Source organism: Pimephales promelas, chromosome 20 (assembly GCF_988280905.1).
Source record: "Pimephales promelas chromosome 20, fPimPro1.hap1.1, whole genome shotgun sequence".
Classification (NCBI taxonomy): Eukaryota; Metazoa; Chordata; class Actinopteri; order Cypriniformes; family Leuciscidae; genus Pimephales; species Pimephales promelas.
This window is the reverse complement of record NC_142788.1, coordinates 26,353,015-26,378,813: the sequence shown is the minus strand read 5'-3', so window position 1 is coordinate 26,378,813 and position 25,799 is coordinate 26,353,015. Positions and strand designations below refer to the sequence as shown.

At 36.1% G+C, this 25,799-nt stretch overlaps 3 protein-coding genes across 4 annotated transcripts in view; all 3 read right to left on the bottom strand.

Annotated features, from left to right (window-relative positions):
* hoxc4a (homeobox C4a) overlaps positions 1-23,171 on the bottom strand; it is a 34,658-nt gene extending 11,487 nt beyond the window's left edge. The window contains exons 1-2 of one of the 2 annotated variants that reach the window (XR_016148263.1): positions 22,710-23,171; positions 6,114-6,165 (exon numbers count right to left, since the gene is read on the bottom strand). Coding sequence is in view for 1 of the 2 variants with exons in the window: in XM_039652454.2 (XP_039508388.1) it covers positions 1,152-1,506; positions 2,033-2,465 (788 nt within the window). In the remaining variant the exon portion in view is untranslated. Of the gene's footprint in view, positions 1-1,151; positions 1,507-2,032; positions 3,577-6,113; positions 6,166-22,709 lie in introns of those variants that run through there. The other variant, XM_039652454.2, reaches the window with a different exon arrangement.
* On the bottom strand, positions 11,740-14,390 carry hoxc5a (homeobox C5a). The gene is made up of 2 exons (XM_039652459.2): positions 13,334-14,390; positions 11,740-12,470 (listed from the first exon to the last, which is right to left on the bottom strand). Exons 1-2 carry the CDS (start codon positions 13,818-13,820, stop codon positions 12,256-12,258), a joined length of 702 nt encoding a protein of 233 aa, XP_039508393.1. The 5' UTR covers positions 13,821-14,390; the 3' UTR covers positions 11,740-12,255.
* Positions 14,859-19,550, bottom strand: hoxc6a (homeobox C6a). Its single transcript, XM_039652458.2, has 2 exons — positions 16,719-19,550; positions 14,859-16,127 (listed from the first exon to the last, which is right to left on the bottom strand). The coding sequence occupies exons 1-2, from the start codon at positions 17,119-17,121 to the stop codon at positions 15,823-15,825; spliced, it is 708 nt and encodes a 235-aa protein (XP_039508392.1). The 5' UTR covers positions 17,122-19,550; the 3' UTR covers positions 14,859-15,822.
* Positions 23,172-25,799: the final 2,628 nt, after the last annotated feature.

Sequence of the window (25,799 nt, the reverse complement as noted above, 5' to 3'; positions counted from 1 at the left end):
TCGGAAAGAAACATAAGCAGTGCTGGACTTTTTGAATACCGGAATTGATTTTCAGAGACATTACATCCATGTTGAAAACGGTAATGAATCTTCTGAAATGAGGAGCGATAAGGTCCCTTCTGAAAAGGCCCGAGTAATGTGCCTCGTTAATCGAAGAGGTGAGAAAGTGATGTGTACAGAACCTAAACTAACCCCTACACAACTCTCACCCCTCAAATATGAGAGATAGAGTTGTAGATATTAGAAAAGGTATGGCAGAAATAAAATGGCCAATTAATTTCTTGCAATAAAGAATGTTGGAAACCCAATCGACACCATGGTGTATTTTTAAATGCAACGAAAACACGATTTTCACTTTGGGCCTATTTGACTTACATGGAAGTTTGTATCCCCAGTTAAAAAAATGTGAATAAATCTTTTCGCTATTTATACGCGGAAATGTAATCTACATTGCATATTAATAAAAGTCAGCCACGCAAGTCTAGGTAAAACTAATAGACACTTACGTTTTATTGACCAATATAATTAGCACAAATACACTAAACTGGTTTTATTGCATCTCACAACAATCTGCTGTAAATAGCCTAAACACAACGCCATCACAACAAAACTAAATGATAATTTAAAATCTTAACCTTTCCATACGACAGATAACCCACAGCATGATTTACTTTAAAAGAAAACAAAGACGTTTAAGATATTTTTTTCTATCGATACCCACGATAGTGTTTTTCCTTTACAGTACAAAAAAACGTACCAGCTCTCTCAAGTGAGAAATAAATAGATTCGTTGTGCACTTCACCTTGGCAGCTGGGCAAAAGAAAGGCCCACAAATAACATTTGAATAAAATGTCCATAACCTGCTCCGCCCAAAACATTCCTCTTAAAAATAAAGAAAATAAAATAAAAAAACAAACAAACATCATATTGATTCAGTTTTTCGATAAATTAAACCCTGTTTCTCGTAAAAAATAATCCATAGGTATTCGCAATAATCCATGCTATATAACATGCATTTTATATAACTGTGGACTTAAAGGAACCCCTTTACGCACAAGATACCTACGAAAACAAAATATATTATATTTTTATAAATAATCAGTCATTTGATCTTCCCTTCTCTCCTCTCCTCGAAATAGTTCTCTTATAACCTTGTAATATCCTCGGCACGCTCGGGTCCGGAGAGGTCCTCGGAGGCTGATATGGTGTTAGTGGTGGAAGCTGCCGCCGCGGAGCTTGTGTTGGACCCGGAGGAAATGCCCGTGGAGGACGAGGATCTGACTTTGGTGTTTGGCAGCCTATGGTCTTTTTTCCACTTCATCCTGCGGTTCTGAAACCAAATTTTGATTTGCCTCTCCGAGAGGACCAAGGAATGAGCAATCTCGATACGTCTTCGCCGTGTTAAGTACCGATTATAGTGGAATTCCTTCTCCAATTCTAAGACTTGCTGGCGAGTGTAAGCAGTTCTAGACCGCTTGGGTTCCGCTCCATTGTAATTAGGGTTCACTGGAAAGAGGAGAAGCAAAGGGAAAGAAAGAATAGAATAGAAAAAGAGTAGAAAAGAAAAGAGGCAGCGAGGGAAGGATAGGGTAAACAAGCGTGTCTTTCATTGAGAAATGGTGGCGACAGAGGAAATGAGGGTGGGATGGATAAAACATCTTAAAGTTAGCTTTCTATAATAAGGCTAAAATCACATTGGACTCAGCACTGAATTATTAATGCAACATTATAAAGCTTAGTTTTTCCTCTGGTCCCAGATCTCCCTCACTCTCTCGCACACTCATAACAAGAGAAGCCACATGGTGATACGACTGCCCAGAGTATACCTCGGCTATAAAATTTATGGTGGGTGTAATTACCAATGCCTAGTCGTAAATCCGCCTCAATTGTGCCATTTCAAAGGCTTCTATCCTATCGTAGCAGAGGCTGGCCAGGGGATGAGTGTAAAAAGGAGTGAGGCAGACGGAGAGAGAGAGTTAGGATGAGGGGCGAGCTTTATAGTGCTTAAGAGAAATACACTCAAGTTGCCTACCGGTGCTGACGTGAATTTTCTTCATCCATGGGTACACAACGGGTTGTTTGGCAGAGGCTGAGCTGTTGGGATGCTCCGGGGTGGCTTGATTGCAGGCGGAGGATGCAGCCGGAGGGGTGGCAGGAGACAGGGGTAACGGTGGGGGCTCACATGAGGCAGGTTGCCCTTTTCCGAGCAGGTGCCCCGCGTGAGGAAGTCCATGTCCTCTTTGAGTATCAGGCTCAGGGATGCTTGGACAGTTAAACTGACGGTCCTGGTAGCTTGCCCGCGGAGGGTATAACTCCTGGTGGTGATGCTGGTAGCCACTCTCCCTTGCACGGCTGTAATATTCGGGGCTATGTTCGGGAATGTAGCTATTTTGCGAATATTCCTCGCAAGGAGGAAATTTCGGATCGATGTAGTTAGAGTCCATCAAATACGAGCTCATGATCATTAATTTCTGGAGTGGAAAATAATTTTTCTAGCTTTGTCGTTTTTCTGCTCCATAAAGCCCTCCTACTAGCGAGCAACCCTGTAAAGTTACTTTTACCACGTGATGCGATGGCCCAATGGCATGGGGCGATGTAGTCCCCGGATAAGGAACCACAGCTTTTGCAAATATACCTTCAATTTTCCGCCATTGTCCGCGAAGTCTCTCAGTCTCTCTATCCCTCTCTCTATCTTTCTCTCTCTCTCTCTCTCTCTCTGTGTCTCTCTCTCTCTCTCTCTCTCTCTCTCTCTCTCTCTCTCTCTCTCTCTCTCTCTCTCTCTCTCTCTCTCTCTCTCTCTCTCTCCCTCCTTTCTCTCTCTCACATACAGACGCATACACAATGGCCAAATCTTCTCGGATCATGTCATAGCAGGGATGTTTCTCAGTTAACTTGTGCATGTGCCGTTACCTATGAGTTTCACTAATTACTTTAAGTAATATTAATAATTTTATGCTATTAGTAAAACAACAAAAAAACAAAAAAAAAACAAAAAAAAAAAAACAATTGCATTTAATATGCAAACAATTACACAACATTATACAATGCTTTTTAACCACGGATTTTATGACTTGCTGATTTTATGATTTTATGACTTGAACATGCAGGAAAATATCTAGTAGTAGCCTATAAACATATTTTCACTTACCTATCTCTTGAGAGCATTTATGCCAGTATACAAATGAAGATCCCTGTCATCTTCGTTATATAAAATTAATAGGCCTATGCGTTATAAATTCTATGTTTAGAGTTTATTTAGCCTATGATTCGACGAACACAGGGAGAATTTGTGTGGTGGCACAAAGCAGATTCTGTGTTTAATTAAGATATAAAGGCTTTAAATCAATCGTTTACATTGGATACAGCATATTTCCGTTTTTACAATTTTGGCTCAGTATGTTCATGTCTTCCTGTGGTATAGGCCTAGTTTTATACTAATTTTTTCAAACTCCTTATGGTAGTAACTAAGCACACACGACTTTCATGCAAAGTCACGTGCCTCAGACCGAGACGAATACAAACCCAACTTGGCGTTCGTGGCTTTTACGTCGCCCATGTATTCCTGTAGAGACGTATTTGCGATTTTCATGTTCTGGACACAAATTCGGTTCTACAGGGTACATATAGACGACTACTGAGAGACCATTCTTCTATTGGATGTTTTAAAACAGAATTCAAAGTACAAAATAAGGCAGTTTAGGCTATGACCTCTTTACCATGCAGGGATAAATAATTTTCTTGTTAGATTGTTTGGCCATTATTAATATCTGGGTCAGAACTGGTAGGCTATATAGGAACAAAAGTAATAGGCTATGTGTTAGTCATTACTGAAAAAGATTAAATGCAGAAAATAAATCAATGCATTATTTTTAACTGTTTAAAAATGTATTACTTTATTTTTCCAATTGCTCGAAAGAGAATATGCAACACATCCGAAGTGATATTAAATCATCAGCAGGCTCGTGAGACCAACACACTTTGAATACAGATTTGGGAATGCTTTATGGTATAGGCTATCTATCTAGGCCTATGTATTTATTTATTGTTTGTTTGTTTATTGTTTGTTTGTTATAAAAAATAATGTATTAGCCTAAATGACATACACAACAAACAAATCGTTAAATTTAACGAAAATGATTTACGATAGCCTACGACAGAATTAATTTCACAATAATTATTTTATTCGTTGATGTTAAATGTATTTTGACGTGTTCTGCCTCATATTTTTCATATCACCCCTAAACACTCCAATGAGTAAATGAAACATAGAACATAAAAGAAAGAGTTGAGTTGGCATGATAGGGACAAACAAGAAATAATTTTACTATCCATTCCTATTAAATCTCGAAAACATGAGCACCCACTTGAATATTCAGTCTCAAACATGTTGTGCACAAAGCGGACACGTGACAGCACTGATGAAAAATAAGTTTCTTTTGTTCCTTTGGGGTTTATTGTGCACGTTATTACCATATGACCGCCCGGTAACCTGCAAGACCGTGCCCCGAATTTCTCTCTCCTGTTTAGCTATCTAAACGGGAACAGATATCCTACGAAATAAAAAAGGATAGGCTACAAACTAAGCAAAGAAAAGTACAAACACAGTTAAGCAAAGAAACAAACTTTTTAGAAATCATTTAGGCTATATATAGCCAAACAACATAGACTATTTCCAAATCCAATTTTCAAACCACCAGAGAAAAATAAAATGTTCTCCCCTAAATATAACAAAACCAAACAAACAGACAGGACATAACTCTTTAACAAACGAAATCCAACGAAACGACCGTTTGCCTTATCACAAGCCTTTTATTTTACTTCGAGACCCTGCAGATGTGATAGGGATTTTTTGTCCACCCCCACCAGCCTGAAAACGCCCCCATCCACCCACTCGGCACTGCTCTAGTGTTGCGGACGCATTTTAATATTAGTTAGACAGCCTGACCCGCATTTCACCCCTCGCGTTCGACTCGTTCCAATAGTTCACTGCCAAGGAGTTATTGATGAGCGAAAAGCGATGAATTCCCTCTGCACATAAATGGCCTCAGATCCTGCACCAGCTCAATAACTAGTTATAATGTAGAGACTTCCAAAAAGCTATAACCGCCGGCGAATTTGCTTGATGATTCATTTGTATATAGGAGATTCCCCCCAGATGTAGATAGATAGATAGATAGATAGATAGATAGATAGATAGATAGATAGATAGATAGATAGATAGATAGATAGATAGATAGATAGATAGATAGATAGATAGTGTACAAAAAGGTGGGATTTTTGATGGAAGAATATCTTAGCTGTCCACAAGGATCTATTGTTTGTATGGTTGAACGAATGTCATTTTTATATGATATTTAATGTATCCTATGCCCTTTGCAGTAATTTGGAATTATTTAATTTTCGGGCTCATATTTCTTGCCTTAAATATCGAATGAAATTTAGTTCAAGTGGCCTAAAGCTGTTCCACAATATTAAAAGGAAAAAAACCTTACTCATTTTTTCTTTTTCTTTTGCGATCTTAAATAGCCTATTTAACGTCAGATTTATTTATTTGTTTTATACACATATATACACACTCTATTTGTAACCATTACAATATTGATATAACATTTTTTTTTTAAATGGGATCAATTCATGAGATTATTTTTTCGTACAGCTGTTGCATTATTATTTATATTATTTATATTTAATTTTTTATAAGAGTTATTTTAAAACCCTTAAAATGCTTAAAACAGAAACCCTTCACAATTCTGTATTGTAATGTATTTTATTTATTTTTATATATAAAAATATTCAGTTAGATTACAGTGGACAACTTGTTTATGCTGTGTAAAAATAAAGAGTATTTATATTTTAGGAGATAGTTTTTTCTTATATATATGTCTAGCCTATAGGCTGCATTTTTAAAATATATAAAAAATATAAAAATAGGTTTTTGGCTCACTAGCACAACAAAAAAGCTTTAGTACAAAACACTTCCTTGCCTCGAACATGTGCTGTAGTTGTTCGCCACTATTGTCAGGGAACACTGCCCTCTGTGTTTATTCGCAGCGAAACAAGATGGGAAAGAATATTATATGCAACTGGAACAAGAAAATAACGGTAAGACTTACCAGTGCAACGACGATCTCCTCCTTGCTCACACGTTCATTAATCCCTCATGGGCTAAAAAGAAAGAAAGCAATTTAGAAAATAAAATTACTAATAAAAACGTATCTTGCCAGGCGTGTAAGTTTAACCTATTTAACAATATAAAGGGTTTGATATACATTTCAAACAATTGAATACCTATGATGTAAATAATGCCAATCTTTCAGTATCCTGAAAATTAATATCAATATCTGAATAAATATCTGGAGTTTATGTAATCAGTTAAAAGCTAAAAATATCAAATCATGCATGAAGCTTACAATAATCTGACAGCTGCGTTTCAATTCTTATTATGTTTTAATGTGTTTAGTACAACTTCTCTTTGTCTCTCATTGAGGTTGAACTGTCCAGAGGCATGATCCTTTAAAGTAGGACAAGGCTATGTATTTAGCACAGGTTATTTTCAGAACGATTTCCTTGATGACTGTAGTTATTTTTGCAACAATAGGGGAGCTAAAATGAGTTCCTACTTGGACAGGTTAACATGGCAATTCAGGATTGTTTAAAAAAAAAATAACATATGTTTGCTTCTCAGGTTTACATCCTCGCAGAGTTTAATTTGACAGTATATGTACATACTGTGAATTCACATGCAGGGTTGGACCAATGTTTGTCAGTGAGATGAATGGCAAAAAAAAAAAAAAAAAAAACCTGAATAGTAACCTTAAGATTGAAGCAGGGGCGAAAATATAAAAGTAATTTGATTAAATAATGTATGGTGTGTATGTATACACAAAACGATAAACATTATATATACTCAGTTCTACAATTATCCATGCTACACACTGGGAAACATCTATAAATATAAATATAAACTGTGTTCAGTTAAAAACTGTGATTATAAAAGTATTTTCTGTTACACACAGTTGTTTCATAGCAATGCAGTCCTTGTTGCCATGACCATCCGTTTTCTTAATAAATCATAATGGGTTTATTGAGATAACCACCAGTCCAAATACCCTTCACTATTTTTTTCCTTTCTTTTTTTTTCATCCATTCCCCTCATCCATTACTGAATGAAGAAGAGCTTATCCACATTGAGAATAAAAGTTCTGTCTTGGATTTTTAAAATGATTGTCCAAATAAGAACTTCAACAACTTGTTAATAGAGGTTATTCCAACATTGAAAGCATTGCCTTGTTTAGTTATTCTGCATGCAATGGCATCATTTCCAATTCTGTGTCATTTGCTGGCTCTTTAAAGGAAATTACTGCCATATTCCTTGTATGGCCAGTCAATTAGTAACCTAGTAAATGACAAAAGAATATGTTGAACCCCTGAACTCAGAGAGAAGAAAACAGAGGAATATAAAACTATTGCCCCCTATTGGCAGTTAATGTTTTTGACACTGTATTCAAAGTGTATTCAATTAATGATAAAATTAAAGGATGGACATATGGGCTCACTAAAATAGAGGAGTTAAAATGATTCTTAATTATAAATGCCAACAACAAATTAATTTAAATTTATTAAGTGCTTTCCATCACTACAACAATTGTAATTAATCAAATCTCTTTAATAAGTTGACATTTCCTGAAAGTGTTTCAATAGCGAATGTGTTGTTGGTTGTACCACAGTACACACCACATGAGCAATTTATTCTCTCAATGACTAACCACTTCCCAATACCCCAGAAAAATGTTAAATTTTGTAAATTTTAAATTTTACTAATTATTTTTCCAGTCAATGTATACAATAAGGATTATTGTCAAACTCATTCAAACTTGAGTGAGTAAAACCTGCACCTGCTCTGAACCAAAAATGAGCCAACAGGAATCAACTTCTGCTTTGATGTGATAATAACTGTGGAGTACATTCATACAATTATGTCATAATCAGCTTTGTTGTTCTACCAATGATAATGCACATAAATAAACACAACATAATCCCAGAAAAGCAGCTGTGGAAAACAACTATTTAAAAACACTTGGTTATAGTTTCTAGATGGATTGAATTTTCTGATTTCTGGGATAAAGAATGGATATTGAAAATGAAAGAGATGAGCAGCAATATCATTTCTTGTTTTATCGTATTTCTTTTATATTTGATTTATTGTATAAAAATTGATTGACTGAACTAAACTATTATTTCAAGTGCTGTGTAATGAGCACTCATACATGTTTGTATTAATCACAAAAGTAATTATTGATTACAGTCAGTGGATTAGCCAGTGTTTATGTTGGAATATCATAAAATACACTTAAGACTTACTTAAAAGTTAGCAGTTTACCAACATAATACTAACTGGAGTTTTATCAATCAAGTACTTTTAAATGATATGTTTTCTGATCTGCTTAATCTGTCCTCCCCCTGTTCTTTCTAAAAAATAAAAAAGCATTTAATTAACAGTAAGCCTGGAGAAAAGAACTTTAGCAAGCCATGGAATTTACAACTCAGTGATATTTGCAACCAGACACTGCCTTACAAGACAGAACCAGTCAGTGAAATGGGTCTTTACACTTGTTTCTACAGACTACAAATTGCAGTGACTGAGCAAACTGTAAAAAGCTGTTTTGTGAAATGCAATATCTGACATTATATCTTATATTAACATTTCAGAGTAATGGCGTGTCATGTCCTGCCTTTTTCTGCTGTAGTAATGGCATTTGAAGGATGTTGTTTTGTTGAACCATTTCAGTTCTGTTTACCCTGTTGTGTTAAAGACATAAAATGATGACAAATTAATTGCAATCCACAGTTTGCTTTATTAAAACTCATTAAAAGTTTCTAATTAATCTTACAACTGGAAACAATGGCAAAAATGCATAAATACCCCCATGAAACAGTTATATTTGTATCTGCAACCCAACTCTTTTCCTTAAACTATAAATTCACAATTACTATTTGGGAGCTCAATAACCTTTAATCTTGGTTTTTCTTCATAATTATTCTTGGACACATGTATAACCTTTGCACAGCAAAAGGCCCTGAGTTAGTTCATAATGCCATAACTGGGGCATTATAATAACTCTCAGAATATACCACAGGCCTTCACTAAATAGAAACAAAGCAGTGATGATGGCGGTGGAGTTCCTGTTCAGCTAAGATCGCTGTGCACAGAATAAAGAGAACACGATGAACAGGGTCTGACTTATTCTGTTTCCAAGCACAACATCATAAAGTAAGATATGGCTTAAACTTTTCATACCAAAATTATAATGGTCAAGTGGAGCCTCATCTGTCAAATAAAGACCACTGAATATCCGGTGTTGAAAACTGACAAATAACAGTGGTCAATGTTTTTTTGTTGTTGTTTTTTTTAATAAAATGTATACTTTTTTCATGTGACTTTGAACCATTGGAGTCATTTCAGTTATGTTTTTTGTTAAGTTAATCATGTGACTCTTCATCCACACTGCCCTGTACATGACCCCACCACACAACACCAAATCTTCTCTGCCCTGCACATGACCCCACATTATGTCCGATCTAAAGATATATGTTCGGCGCTCTTATCTGCAAACCAATACGAGATCACTTAGCTTCTCGGTCCTTCACCGTCACTTTTACCACAACATACACTTCCTAGGAACAAATGAAGCATTTTTCACTAGCATTTTGATTGGATATACTACAACTCAAATATTAATTACACATGCACACACATGCACAATGCTTTTAAGTTGCATACAAGATGTTTTTAAAATACATATGAGTCATGATATACAGAATTAGATTTCAAGCTGCTGCCAGAACAATAATTCCATATCAACGCCAAATTAACAGTACAAATGCACAAACGTTAAAATTGATCAAAACTGAACAGACGAGGACACATTTGCGCACCACTTGACACGATTTCTCCATGAACTATTGAATTACATCCTTGATTAATTCCCGTGGGTGTTGCGGAGGAACGTACATATTTAATTAAAAAGAGGAAAACAAGATTATTAACTTACTGCAACCGCCTGGGATCCATTTGGGAGAGTCGAACTTCTACAGACCCTGACGCGAGTAACCCGCACTAACAGGCTCTAAGCCTTTCTCTCAGAGATAAGACTAGCCAACAGCTGCGATTACGGACAGTTAACATTATATATGATGTAAATATATTGAGGGTTTGTCAGGTCTTGCAGGCCATAAAACCCACTTTAATGACCCCACGTGCTCTTCCTGCACCACTCACTGGTCTTGCTTTGGGCAATTGGCATAAATAACCTTCAAAACTTCAAAATACGTGGCAAGAGAGCTAAAAAAAGAGGGGTTTGTGTAAAAAGCAACATAGTAACCACAGTAACTCGCAATGTGGTCAAGATAGCGAGTGTAGAAATTCAAAGAAGCATGGAAATTTACATTGAATCTCCAATATAGGTGAGTGAGACGATTCTAAAATGAAAGCAATTTTAGTACTATATATTGACTAGCTGACTGTTTTTATATTTTAGTGTGTGCATATAATGTTAGCATTCAGAAACATGGCGATTAAAATGTTCGGTAGCATTTCAAATACATCGACAGCGCCGAGAAGGCGTGAATTAAGAAAAACTAGAACAAGCCAGTCGAATATTAGCATTTTGTTTACACAGTCAACGCTCCTATGTCCTTTGTTTGACATGGGCCTGGACTGTGATTTCTGCACATAAGGTGGCTAACATCATGCCTCATTTTCTAAATGACAAATTTCAACAATAAGGTTTGAGCAATTAACTTTAAACGTCTTTAATTAAATGCTTTACGCTTTCGCTTCATATTTCAAAAGCATAAAAAACGTATATTATAATTTAGTAGTGCGCAGTATTTTATTAAATGTGCAAACTATCTTATTGATTTAAGGGGTTTGTACAGCAAAACGTCACTTTGAAATGTTTGTGTAAACTTCCGCCGATTTGTTAAAAAAGGAAACAGTTGTCAGTGCCTGATGGGTGAGAGGAAGTGCTGTAAAAGTTTATTGGGGTCATAAAGTTTTATGTGCCTCCGTTACAGGGCTACTGTAAATAAGTGACCAGGGCGTTAAAGTTCAATCATGTCTCATCACTGAAAGTATACACATGCACACTTGGTCCTCTATTAATACACGACTATTGTACCAAAATCATATTATTTCGCACAGAACGTTTTCTTCTCTTAACCCTGCACGAGGTATCAAATGGGCCTTGAATCCAAAAAAGCATTTTGTTTAAAGAGAGACTCATTATTTTTCTTGTGTCAGACCAATAGGACATTCTTTACATTTCATCGATTTTATTTACAAAGATAGGCCTACCACATTAGAGGTTTTATTGGACACAGGAGGCTGTTAACCCAGAGCTGACAAAACTTTCTGAAATGTTTAGCAATTGAATCTTGTTACTGTGATGATTAATTGTTGACTGGATGTGGCTTAACAATGAAACTTCGAAAACAAATGGTAAGAATATCAGAAGTAATGGATCATACAAATGCGGTTCACACAAAAGTAGGTCGTGTAGTTTGTTTGGTATGAGAGGTATAAGCCACTCCTACAGTATACTTGCCTATATACTTAAGAGTAGAGTGTGAGAAAAATTATGGTGTCTGCCTGTAAAATGTGCCCAAAAACACATTCAATTAAAGAGCAAAATGTTATGAACGCACAGTATTTCAACAGACATAATAATGGAGATAAAATTACCATTTGGCTGCTGGTTGACAGACAACATGATAGACAGCGTTTAATATGACACTACAGTTGTTGCATTATTATCATGGAGTGTGGTTTACTATGATGTATTTACGACAGAAAGTACAATGGATAAAAAGACAAGTTCCATCAAAATTCAATATGCAAAGGGAAGATTGATAAATGTTCAAACAAAGCACCACATTATTTGCACTTACATTGAAGTCAACGTAACTGGATGCAGACCATGGTATATTATCTTGGTTATTAGTACAAGTGGTTTTAGTAAGTCATATTCAAATAAAGTTTAAGTTTACAGGCCTACATTATTCAAATAAGCATCTTCCGGGAGAGAGCACTATCAATAAATATCGAAAATATTGACATATTCACACAACAACATGATATTGTAGACAAATGAAAGACATTTAATGTTGTCAACAACAAAATCTAATCATTTGTTGTTTCAAGTTAACACCGCCTTTATTTTTAGGCTTTTCAATTGAAGCCGTGCACCACATAATTTATAGTCCTCCTTTCACTTTCAACTTTGAGTCCTTCTTCCACTTCATGCGACGGTTCTGGAACCAAATTTTAATTTGCCGCTCGTTCAAGCAGAGGTTATTGGCAATCTCGATACGTCTGCGACGTGTGAGGTATCGGTTGAAATGGAACTCTTTCTCCAACTCCAGAGTCTGGTACCGGGTGTAACTGGTTCGTGACCTTTTACCGTCAGATTCTGAAGTGGCATCAGAAAGATATTGGGTTACCTATATGTAAAATTTTTATCGACTGTCGTCCTCATGCATATTACTAGGAAAAATATGTTCATAATCACTGATGAAGTTGCCACCAAACACAATCCATTTGAAATATGGATACATCAAGCATTATGAAATCCAAAATGAAAACAGTGGACAGGTGGTATGTCGCTAATATTTATTTATTCTGAAATTAAGTGTCATGCACAGAAATAACACAAACGTGATAAAAAAAAACAATCATAAATGTATGAAGGCCACGAGCTTCCTAACATGTCCTGACCCACAATATTGTAAGAGCTCAAATAAAAAAATAATGAATTATTTAAATAAACAAATAAATACAAAGAGACAATGCCTCACTGCTTAGAGGAAACAAATTGTTATTATACTTTTGTAATTTGCTCTACTAGCTACTCCAACGGTGCAGAGAGCAACTAACCGGAAACAAGTATAGCCTACTGCCAGATAATGTAGCCTGTGTGTATGCAAAGATTCGCTCGAAATTCCACTTTACATGATTAACATGTAAACTCATGCTTAAAACAAGAAATAATAAGTACATTTAAATGTAATAATTTTTTGCTTTTCTTAACCAATTATTTCTCCATAAATTTGAGCGGAGATCACCTCTTCACAGAAACAGGACAGGTTTACGAGCAATAGATGCCTTTGTCATAAAATTTACGGCCGCTAGTTTTATTATTTCCTGCGTTTGGCCTATAAAACTCAAGAGTAAAAATATGGAGCGACAAAACGTAGGAAGGAGATGCAATGACGAGGATGAGATGCGTGCAGTTTCCCCTCTCTCTTCCAAAACAAACTTTAAACGTAACTTTACCGTGGCTCATGTGAAGCTTTGTCATCCACGGATATATCTGCGGCTGCGACTGGTTCTGACGCTGAGTCGAGTTAGTTTGTTGCTTTATCGATGAAGTAGTCTCCATTTTGATATCGTCTGTGCGGCTCTTGCCGCTGGGCTTCTCCATAACTTCCATATTCCCCTCGGCTTTTTGGCTCAACAGTCCGTGACTGAGGGGGTTGTACCCGTGAGTGCTTACAAAGCTATGAGCGCCCAGAGCTGAACAGGACTGTGTTCGCTGAACTGCTGCACTGGTCCTTGCACGGTCGCTTGTGTTTATCGCCTCCCGTTTCAAAGAGTTGGAGGGGATTTGAGAACTGAAGGATCCGCCGATATCAAGTCCTTCGTACGCGTAATTGGACTCGTGAAACTCAGAGTGAACACGATAGTTGCCAAAAGTGTGCATTCTACAAGAGGAGGCGTCTTGCGTTTGCTTAGAAAAAGACTTTCCAACGTATGAGCTCATTCTATTTCCAAAACAATATAGTAGCCTAACCTTAGAGAGAGAGTCACAAAAAGCCCCCGATCACAGCAGAGATTGAATCAGCTAATAAAGTAGACATAAGTTGTTTAGAAGTTTTATTTGTTTATTGGACTTTATTTGTATTTCTAGAGGACGTTGGGCTTGTCCTAAAAAAGAGCAGGATTTATAGGAGGAGGAAATCATTTTCTTTTTTTTTCTTGATACGACGTGTAATGCCCAAATATGGAATGTTTAAATAGAATCACGTGCAGCTCCTGGGCCAGTCATAAATTGGCTTGATCCCCAGGAGGTTATTGATAGACAGTGAAACGTGTCCGATAACTTCTCGGTATGGAAATTATCTAAGGGTCTGGGCTAAAAAGGGCGAGACCGTTAGACAAGAGCGTCATCTGGCGTCTAATACTGGACAAAGCGGCCACACACACATGCATAGACACAGACACACACACACACACACACACACACACACGATACTATGCAATACGATGTTATGGCAAATCAAATGTCGGCGATATATGGAGTAGCAACACGATTAGGCATATCCATATTCTATATATGACAATTAGGCCTATGTGTTTCTCCTGTTTCGCGGTAGTGATTTCTGATTTTTTCATGTGTAGGCTATGTTGCTTTTTTCTTGGGTGTTTGCGAAATTAATCCCCATTGTGATCATAAATGTCTCTTAAATGCGTCAACTTTTGTGCATTTGTTGCAGTGACTTCCCAAAACTAAATGTCGGCTAATTTTAATTTTATTTAATCGCAGAACTACTGGTTAAGCGTTGTGCCACTATGCAATGCAAATGTGGTTTTGTCAAATTAAGCAATACCGATGAATAGTCAAGGCTTTTTAATTGAATGAAAAGTCTCTAAATCGTTACATAGCCTACTTTAATCATTAGGGATTAACAATAATAGGTTGTATTATTCCATTCAGATAATTGGGCAGATTAATTTTGAGTTAAATTAAGTGCACTTTAACGATACACCAAACTCCAATGTAACCGTGATTTTAATTTGTCATTTGGATTCAAATTGCTCACAAAGATAAATAAAAAAACTTTTTGCAATGTTTTTATGTTAAAAAGTGTTTCAAGTCTTAAGTTTACTGAACCCTTTAAGCGTGGTGAAGAGCGCAAGGCTGGAGTCAAAATAAAGACAATAAAGGTTTTTGTTTTCAAGAATTTTATTAAATAATACACAGTTTACACAAACAATATAATTGCGTACCAAGGTATATGTTTGTTTTCATATTGGTGTGATTCTCACTTTAAGACAAGTTTATATGCACACAACTACAAGTATGATGAAATGTATTTTTTGAAGTTCTCTCAATAGCTAATGTGCCAGTATACAGCGGCATTTTGAACAACAGAACACTGACGGGGCAAAAGCAATATTAAAAAAAGAAAAAAAAAGGATAATAAAATGTAATAAGGATTTAGGTAGTATAGTTCATCCCGTCAGGGTTTGTTTCATTGTACAAATATGCATCCACAAAGAAAAAAAAACTGAATGTGCATATAAGAAGTTTCCTTCATCTCTGGAATGCTTAGGTACAGTTTAGAGGCTTAATAGTTTGGTAGCCTACTTATCAAATTCGATTACATTTTCATCTAATGTCATTTTCTACTAGCCTATAGCAACATGATAGCTAATACTAGAACCACACAAACATTTCAGCTGTGGCATTGTCATCACGCAGCCAAGAAAGAACTATTTCCAGTACAAAGAGAAGTGAATTGCTTTATGGTGGATAACATGTGCGTCTTCCTCTCTCTTAATCTCTCCATTTGTTTCAACGTGTGTAAATGTTAGTGGCGTGGTGGTAGTGGAGCTTGAGTGTGGTGTTCAGGTCGGAGGAGGAGGAGGGGGCAGTCAAAAGGAATAGCAGAGTATACAGTCCATGCATTAATATTTGCAAATTCTCCGTTTAGGTAGTTACGTTGCAGTTAACAGGCGTTCGAGAACGAGAAATGGACTTCCTAATCTTTAATCTTTTTAACTTCCTCGGTTTCCTCCTCGGTCTCCTTCTCGGTGTCTTGAGGAGTACCCGTTGATTCGGTCCCCGGTACAGTAGAAGTTAGATTGGTCTCTTTCTTCCATTTCATGCGCCTATTCTGGAACCAAATCTTGATTTGACGCTCAGTTAAACACAGAGCGTTGGCGATCTCGATGCGTCTGCGTCTGGTTAAATACCGATTGAAGTGAAATTCTTTTTCCAGTTCCAAGGTTTGGTATCTGGAGTAAATCTGGCGACCTCTTCTTCTGTCTGACCCGTACCCAACTCCTGTTGTGGGGAAAAGTGCAAATACATTTTAAAAAGAGAGTTTACACAGATCAATTCTTAATTGACTGCAAAATAAAACACACCTTTGGGATCCTGGTGGAATAATTCACTTAAAGCATTTTTTATTATTTAATTTATAAGGTAACTAATATAACAATTTGACGCAATAATGAAGTCTATAGCATTTAACCCATTATTACATAGCATCGCGAAACTTGTTTCGAATTTCAGTGTTTCTAAAATATTTTTTAACCAACTTTGCTACCGTGTGTTTTCAAACAGTCTCGGACAAGTTAAGTGACATTTTTAACATAGTAGTGCATGCTCTTAAAATGGTTCAAAATGCACTTTTCGTTGGATAATTTTCTAACGCGCTCACACTTATTGTACATGTTTTTGAAATAATTTTGGCACTTGAGTATTAAAGGAGGTAGCCAAATGGGATTCCCCTCGCTGGAAAAGGGGGCTTTTATAGTCTGATGATTTAGTAGTGGTTTATGAGGCCATAAAATGTAGCTACTCTGTTGATAGGACGTATCGTAAAACAGACCAATTCCACCAGGGTATGTCCCAAGTCGCAGTAAAACTCACCGCTGTGCGAGTTCATCCGCTGCATCCACGGGTAGATCTGAACGTTGTTTCCTTTCTGATCCTGTGTTCCTGCACGAGCTTGTTCCAGGCTGTACTCCTGGGCAACGTGGCTCTGCGCACTGAGTCCCATACTAGTTTGCCTGCAACTGGGAAGCACGTCCTTATCTTGAAGAAACACGTTAGATCCATACTCGTACGGTCCTCGACTTGATCCAAACACAACGTTATCTTGAGGTGAATAGAAAGGGGACGCATAAATCCGGTTTTGGGTCACTGTGGTGCCATAAGACGAAAAATGTCTGACTGAATCATATGCGGTCGTGTTCAGTGGCATGTTGGGCAAAACCTCTTGCCCACCAGATAAATGGCACGAGAGCGACGGGTTCGCGAAATACGAATTCATACCTTTCCTATCGCCCTCTCATCAACTCACCCTCCTATCTTATTTCCCCTCTCTTAATCTCTCACTTTCTTTCTTTGTGCTATGGGGTCTGCTTCCTTCTGTCACATACACACGTCTCCCGCCCGCTTTCCTAACTCTCTTTCAAATGAACTTCAGAAGGATTTCAATAATATTAATTTCCAGTCTCCGGTTAAGACGCGCAAAGCAAGTGTTATAGCCAAGGCTTGGCTCATGGAAGGACAATATGACAGCGTCACCTGACCACTTTCAGCCAATTGAATGCGCTGTGTACGGAGGAATATCGAGCTTGTAGCTTCTTATCCTTGTGGCTTCAGTTGATAAAGTTTAAGTAAACACACACACAAATGCAGAATACGCACTCACACGACCAAAGAATTACATATTCTTTGAGCATTAATTCGCGAGTTATAATCTGTATAATCTTTATAATCTTCTCCACGTGTATTATGAAGATAAATCTAGACTTAGGCTATGGGGAATCATGCATTTTACATTGAGCTAATTTCCATCTCACTTAATTGCCTGAAATATGGGTTTTCACAGTTGCTTAGGCTTCTGTCGCTGACGTAGAACAAAATATCCTATATCCTTTACCATGACAATAGGCTACTACCGTATTCGTGTCTTTCTGGCGCAACAACTTTATTACTGTGTAGATGATATAACTACAATTGTAACCATTCCAATTACATGAATAGAACTCTTTGTTTTAAAAAAGAAAAATGACCAAGGGCCAATTAAATGACTAATTGCCATAGGCGGCGTTTCTACACCGATTTTGTTTACCCTCCCTTTTAAGATGCTTTTAACATGTATTTCAACGTGCATTAACATATGTAAAATGTAATATATATATATATATATATATATATATATGTTAAAAAAATAAAAGTAACTGTGAATGTGTCCGCTGATACACATTTTATATCATATAAATAGACATTATCTGCATTGTCGTCAGTCACCAAGTGAAATGACCACACTATTCTTTTGTTATTGAGTAGACATCTCCCTCTAACGTTTGTTTTCTCTATCTCTATTTCCTCGGGCTTTCTTTGCGCTGAAGGGAAAACGTCTGTTCTTTTCCTTTCCCCATTTGTAATGTATTGATAATTTCTATGGTAAAAAGAACCTGAGTAAGGAGGGGGGAAGGGGTATCTTACTAAAGAATGCGTCAAACGCGCCTTGGTGCCATAAAAGTCACAAACCCAACTGAGGACTTCCAGCTCTGAAGCAATTACCCCTTTGAATGTATGGGGGCTGTGCAGCGAGTCTCTTATCTTGTACACAGAAAGCTGCAAAAACATTTTTAGCATTTAACTTTATAGTTTATGATTATGAAAAAAATAATAATGCCACGAGACATTTCAAACTCAACTTTGATGACTGTATTGATTGTATTTATAAGGATATAAACTATATTTTTTTCAGAATTTCTTAAAATGATCATATTTGCCAAAGGTCTGTTAAATAATTCAAATATACAGCTTTCCTTTATTAAATGCTTGCAGCCATATTAATGGAATAAATTATGTATTATCATGTTCAAAGAAACAGTAGTGGGAACAGGACTAGTTTTAACCGAATGGTTAGGGTATGCTCCATGACCTTAATGCAGGCCACATGACGGGACGTGTGAGGCCAAAAACAGTGGTTTAAAAAGAGGTGCGCAAAACACGAGATTGACAGAACAGTAAAATTTACTTCCAGCCCGACAGTGAGAAAAGGCATTTAACAGCTATAAAACAGGCTAATCTGCTTAACGATTGATTAAATACATACAATTTTTCTTTGTATTCTAAAGTACCTATAAAATCGGGATAAATCAATATCAAGGATTAATGTTTTTGATGGGTTGTCCTTTTTTGGACAATATTTGAGATCGGCAATAATTCTATATATCTGCTAGGAATGTCTATTAGGAATTTCTAAACATCAATATGGTAAGTGCTATTTAATCACTTTACGGCTACTATATGATTAATTATATTCCGAAGCTAATTCATCGACGTTTATACCAATAATAATAATAATAATAATAGTAGTAGTAGGCTAGTGCAGTAGTAGTTTTAACCGGTCTGCAATAAAAGTAATAAAAACATGAATTGCATGCTAAGTTAATACAATACATATATGGCAGTATGTAACTTCACGTATTATTATGATTTAATTTATACAATATTACACCGTGTATACTGTGGGGGGGAAACTAATAAAAGTAATTTATAATAAAAGTAATTTATAACAGTAATAAAAATATTTCTTGCGTGTGCACACGTTTTAACGTTTCATTTTTAGATTGTGGCAATTTAACAGTTGCCAATTCAAATTTATGAAATAAAAAAAAATCAATAAAAAAAAATCACAGCAATAATTATACTTTCAATTACAATTTTAAAAATATTTAAATTACCTTTGTCTTAACCTAGTAGGCTATGCCACACTGGATATCGGATATCATATTTAGAAACAGGAAAGCGCAATGCTGAAAACAAATCAGTGGTGCATTATGAATTCTTAAATCATTTACTTGTTTTCACTAGGCTATCTTCCGACGTGTAGTTTGGCTGAATTGAGATCACATACTAAGTGTAGGCTGTATCTAGGCTATATATCTGACTCTTTGATGTTCAATATTGCTCCAACGACTTTGAACTGAAAGCCTTTGATGGGGAGATTTTTCATATCGTGATCTATTTTACAGCATCAGTCTTGTGAATGAAGTAGCGAGTAAAACACACCACACTCAGTCTGCAGTTGGTATGTTGATGTGACTGGAGAGAAAGAGCTTTAAGTGTTTTATTGCAGCCCTTAAGACAAATCGCACGGTTGTGTTTTAGCGTTTGAAGAGGCAATAAATAGACATCCCGTTTGGCCTGTATTCTCTTTACACTCGACCAAACTAGGCACTAACGTCCGCAAAAATCGTCCTTACTTCCAATGCGTAATTTACGTGATATGATTATGATCTGGAAAAAGCAAGCTATGCACATCCTAACTGTGCTCGATAATGGCCTAGTCTGCACATTCTCCAAAGTTAAATGAATGTTATCATTGGCCAATTTATTTGTAACGGATGTTCACAATTGCAAAATTCCAATGATGAGTCTTATAGCTTTCTTATCCAAGCCCAACTTTCCTACCCTGTCATCTATATGTCGATGTATCTATGCGAAAACAAAATCCATAATAGTAACGTGACAGCTTTAACAGAGCTCTCATGTGCAGCTAAGCACTTATAACAACACGCGACCCGAAGGGGCATTATGGTTTTTAACTAGAACAAGATAATTCTGTGTAATTTTGTGGCCGCATAATGACCTCCATGAATAAGGCGTTTTGAAGTAGAGCGAACTCATATTGCCCTGCGGTTCTTGTAAGGAAATGTTTGGAATTGAAAGTTCGCCTGGAATTTGTTTTCATTTTCGTGGCAACTGAATTATGCCTTCTATGATTCAAATTCAATAGCGGTGGCAGACACGAGATTGGCCCAAAGTTTACACAAATGATAGTCAAATGGCAATAAATGTGTCAATTTCAGAAACCTGTTTAGAACTTTGCCATTAACAGTAAGAATAACTGTAATACACAAATGAATAAATCTCGTGCACCTTATATACGTGCAGGCATAAGGATTAGTTAAATAGACTCCATTTTTAATGGCAAACAAAAGACAGTCATTATTCCGAGGCAAAGAGGAGACTCACAGTATAGAAGAACCCCGCCCTCCACTCGCGTTGCGCGTTCGGTCTCTCACTTACATACAAATACACACATGCACATCGACAAACCATATGCGAGCCCACACACAAGAATTCTGCCTTGATAAATTACCAATCCATAAAAAAAAGAATAATAATAAAAAGAAAATTAGTTACGCAAACCTAGCTCATCAGATTATCTGTTTCTGTATACAAAATATATATGCTTATACACACTTCTAATTTGAATAAACCGGATAAATAAAACTTTTCTTTTTAACAGTTCCATTACAAATGGAATGCATGTTCATAATAACTGGTTTTATTATTAACACTTTTTTGTTTTGTTTCCCCCAGTCTAGAAGCACATGTGGATTTCAAGAGGCCCATGACTGAAGGTCGCAGCTTTAGCTTTTTGGTCAGCGTACCAATGGATTTTATTAATATGTTAACCCATGGTTATTGTATTTAAAGCTTCATGTTTGTCAATACTGTCTCATTACAACTATAAAACTAATAAAAACAATAAAAAAGTAGTCGGACTTTTTTGTATTTGTTTTGAAATGTCTTCATTATTTTAATAATTGAGAATTAATATGAATTTCTAAAAGCCACAATACACATATAAAATAAAATATTTATAATAATTTATTGATAATAATATATTTTTGGCTAATTAGCTAGCATAATAACGCTGGTAAAGCAATTGTATCAGTTTCCTTTCCCCATTTTCCTATCAAATAAACTTTTTTTACGCAGCAAAACACCAGCAAATGGCAGACATATTCCCACATAAAAATTAAGATCTGAATTTTATGTGGGCAGTTGCCCTCACTGGTTTTGGACTCTGTATAATGGCTTGCATATGGAGCAGGCACAAGGTGGCAGTGTTGTTTGATTTAGTCCTCACGGAATGACAGTGTTGGATGATTGAACACGTGAGAGAGAGAGAGAGAGAGAGAGAGAGAGAGAGAGAGAGAGAGAGAGGGGGGGGGGGGGGTGAGGGGGGGGTGTATATGTGTGTTGTTGTTGATCCTGATCCGTAACAAATATTCAGATATGTCTGAAGTGTTTAATCAGTTGTTTGCTGTGTAACACACGCCGTTTACGCTTTATGTGAGTAGTTGAGCAAGTGTAAAAGATTTTCTGAGCGCAGTTTGTCATCAGACGGACACATCCAGAATTCAGCAGTTTGAATACAAATTAACGATACTAATTACATTGTAACCCTGTGTCTCTGAATACAACTCGTGAATATCTCACTCGTAAATAATTCACATTTCCAGGGTAAATAATCACACAGAGCGAGGAATAGTACAATGCAAGAAAGAAAATTTGACAAGGAGAGCAACCAATATAGCCCGATGAGTGTCACATAGTCACACTTAATATTGAGAATAGAAATTTTTGTAAAATTTGTAATTTTCTGACATTCTTTAGTCTAATTTGCTATTATATTAAATCTATAGCTTACTATGAGGTAAAATACAATTACATCAATATGACCAAATAACCAAAATCAAACACATAACCTGACAACGCATGTTTTAACTATTTGAAAGTAAATGCATTAACCCCAAACCACACCAGTTAGGACAACTTAACTAAACTTAAAAATGTTATATTCATTTTCGCCGAGACAATTAACAAACAATATACAAGAAAGCAACAGCAAAAGTCACTTGTCACCGAGGCTGTGCGTTCACAATCCATAGCCTACAGTATTAGAGGAAACGCCACAATAAAAGTAGCCTATATTTATGTTGCATGTCTCTCTTAAACATCCCGTCTGACAAATCACCACATATTGTGTAGCTATACACGCCTGTAAGAAGCCAATAAGCAGCGTAGAATATGTTCACTTACCAGCGTTCGTTGTTGTCTGTGTGACGCACGTTCCATGGCGTTCGAAAACAGCACATCACAGGCAACGGCACAAGGATCTAGATCCCTTTCTCCTGTACTCTTAAAAATGTTTCTCTTTCGAGGTGAAATGATCATATTTACGCACGCTAAACCCCTCAAGCTCCAGCTAACAGTGCTGTTTTCCTCTAGGGGATCAGATGGGTAGAAAGGAGACTGGGGAGGCGGCGACGTCAGTCATTACTAGCGATGAAGCAAACGAGACAAGATGGTGTTATACTATCTGCGTTTTAAAAATCCACCTCAGATGGTAAATAAACAGAAAACAGAAAAATGTCTGGTGCTAAGATCATTTCAACACCACAGCGAGCTCGCAAGTCGATAGATGTGGATATCCAGTAGAAGACAACAGCACAAAGTTCATGTTCATAGAGTGAGTACCACGTGGTCTGACGCAACCAATGACCGCGTGTATTCAGTCGTAAACTTTTATTACTTAGCTGTAAATTCCCCCTCTAAACAACTAGGAATGTGTTACGTTTCACCCTCTCTCAAAGATCGCATTTCCCATTTTCTTCCATCTTTTTCCCTTTTTTTATTGGCTAAGTTGATGACACTGAGAAACCAGTCTTATATTCGTCATATAGCCTAGACTATTGTGAAAAACACACGTCCAGTTAGTCCAGAACTATTAAAAGCTTAATGATCACATTAATATTTTTCGAATCTGAGTATAATGAAAATTGTAAAACAGGAAAAATAAGCCATAATGGGCAAACCTGTATTAGGTGTCTGTTCATAACCTGTGCAAGCCCTCTTTTGTTCATCAGAATATGTAAATATAAAAGGGAAATATCCATTGTCCTGTAGCCTATACCCACAATGCATTAAAAAAAATATATATATATATATATATATTAATATTAATAATTAAAGGTGTAAAAATCTTAATGTAGCAAATATTTTTTAACCATTCTTTAGGCTAACCTAATTACCCCATTTGACCCATTATGGATTTTGTTTTGGACTAGTCGTTTAGTTGAGTTTATTTTTGCAGCAGATCGAATCACATTATAATTTAGAACCATTGGGAGACAGATAGTTCTCACAACAGGCACTTTTTTAAAGATAAAGTTCAAATAATCACATGATCATTTTCACAAGCATTTGAGAGCAAATTAATTGTAAAGACCATGGAACATCAGTAGCTATAACTATTATTCTTATTTCACAAAATTATCAAAAAGGGACATTTGTAGGCCTATCCATTGTGTACAGACGCACTTGCAAAAGAGAACAAAATTAGGTAACAAAAACTTGCTTTTGCAAATATTCTTAATTAAACAGGCCTATATTTACAAAAAAAAAAAACTTTTTACATTTTTAAAACAACCGTAAAAGTTTGACTGCTCTTATGCTGTCAAATGTCAACACATTCTCACCCCAACAACTAATGATAATGCAAAATGAACACTCCTCTCTGTCAGATAGTATTGCTATTGTATTGTCAGATAGAAAAATCAAATATGATTATTGATTCAATGATGTTCAATGGTGTTGATTGAATGATGTTCAAGCTTAACACTGTAACAACGTCAAAGTTCAGACATTTCAGTGTTGTATTATGGTGCAGGTAAGTAGGCTATATTTGAATAAAGCTTTACGTTATTCTTCAATAGCGACCGCTATGTATATCAATGTAGTTGCTGGTCATTTGTTTTCTTTAAACGAAATTCGTTGTATGATCTCTATTGGTTAATTGATAAGTATCTGAATCATTAATTGCAAGATGAAAGCATTAAAGGAACACGCATTACACGAGATATTCTTCAAATATGTATCATGGAGGCTAATGTATGGAAACATGCAATTGAGCAAAATCAAAACCAGTCAAGAGAATATAGCCAAAGCTATTTTATGACAATAATACATATTAACTAAATGTTTTACTAACGGTTTTGGCTAAACAAATCGACAAAAGTTGAAGAAGCTGTAAGCTGTATAAGTTTTTCCTTTAAGCTAAATTCATTTCTTTCACTCCTATCTTTTTAGTTTCATACCACAAATATAAACAGAATGCAAATGTATGTACAAATATCGAATACCACTCGAATAAAAAATAAATAAATAAATAAATACATGCACAAATACTTACACTAACGAACACAGCCAAGAGCGGGCTAATATTCTCCCCTTAACGTGTTCCTTTTCATGACAACCTTGTTTTTTTTCTTCTTCTAATTTGATAGCACAATCATAAACAGATTGTAAATATGAGTACAAATACGAAAACTTCCACTCTTTTAAAATTAATAAATTAAAATAGAATATCACACAAACATATACATGCACCCTTTGCTTACATACACTCAAAGCAGTCCCACGTCCACGTTGCTTTCCTGGTGTCTTTTTCTAGCCTGTCTGCACTGCACAGAAATCAAAAGGCAAAAACGTCTGCCCGGATGCGACACTGTCGGGTTTACACCACCAATAAAGTTTACTGCAGGTATAGTAAAGCCCTCATTTGGAATGTAACAGCAGTGCAATACAAAGGCAAGGCGGATGGACAATGACCACTGCAATTGTCACTACCACCGGAACTTCCTGAAAAGGTCTATGCCTAAAGTATTTTTTTCTTTTTAAACAGTGACCATCCAACACCATCAAAACAAAAGAAGAGTGAAATAAACACGATAATTATTATTCTTCTTAATATTATTATTATCATCAGCAGCAATAGTCTAGCAGACAATATAGCTTACATGCAAACGCATTTTTTTTTCAAGAATCTTGTGCATCAAGAATCAAAACCTGTATCTTGCCTTTTTCAAGTTCTTAAAAGGTATACCTACACTTTAATCATTGGTATCTGTTTTGAGATACAGCATTTGAATATTCGTTTGTATCAATCTTGAAATATTACAATAATAGGCATAGCTTATACTTGGCTGTGGTTTGGCACGTTGAAAACTATGTTCCTAAAGTACACAATAAATGGCATTGAAAATAAATTCTGATATTCTGTTGTTATTATTATATCCATACATTGCCTTATATTAGCCTAGTCTTTGTGATGTCATCATCCGCCTAATT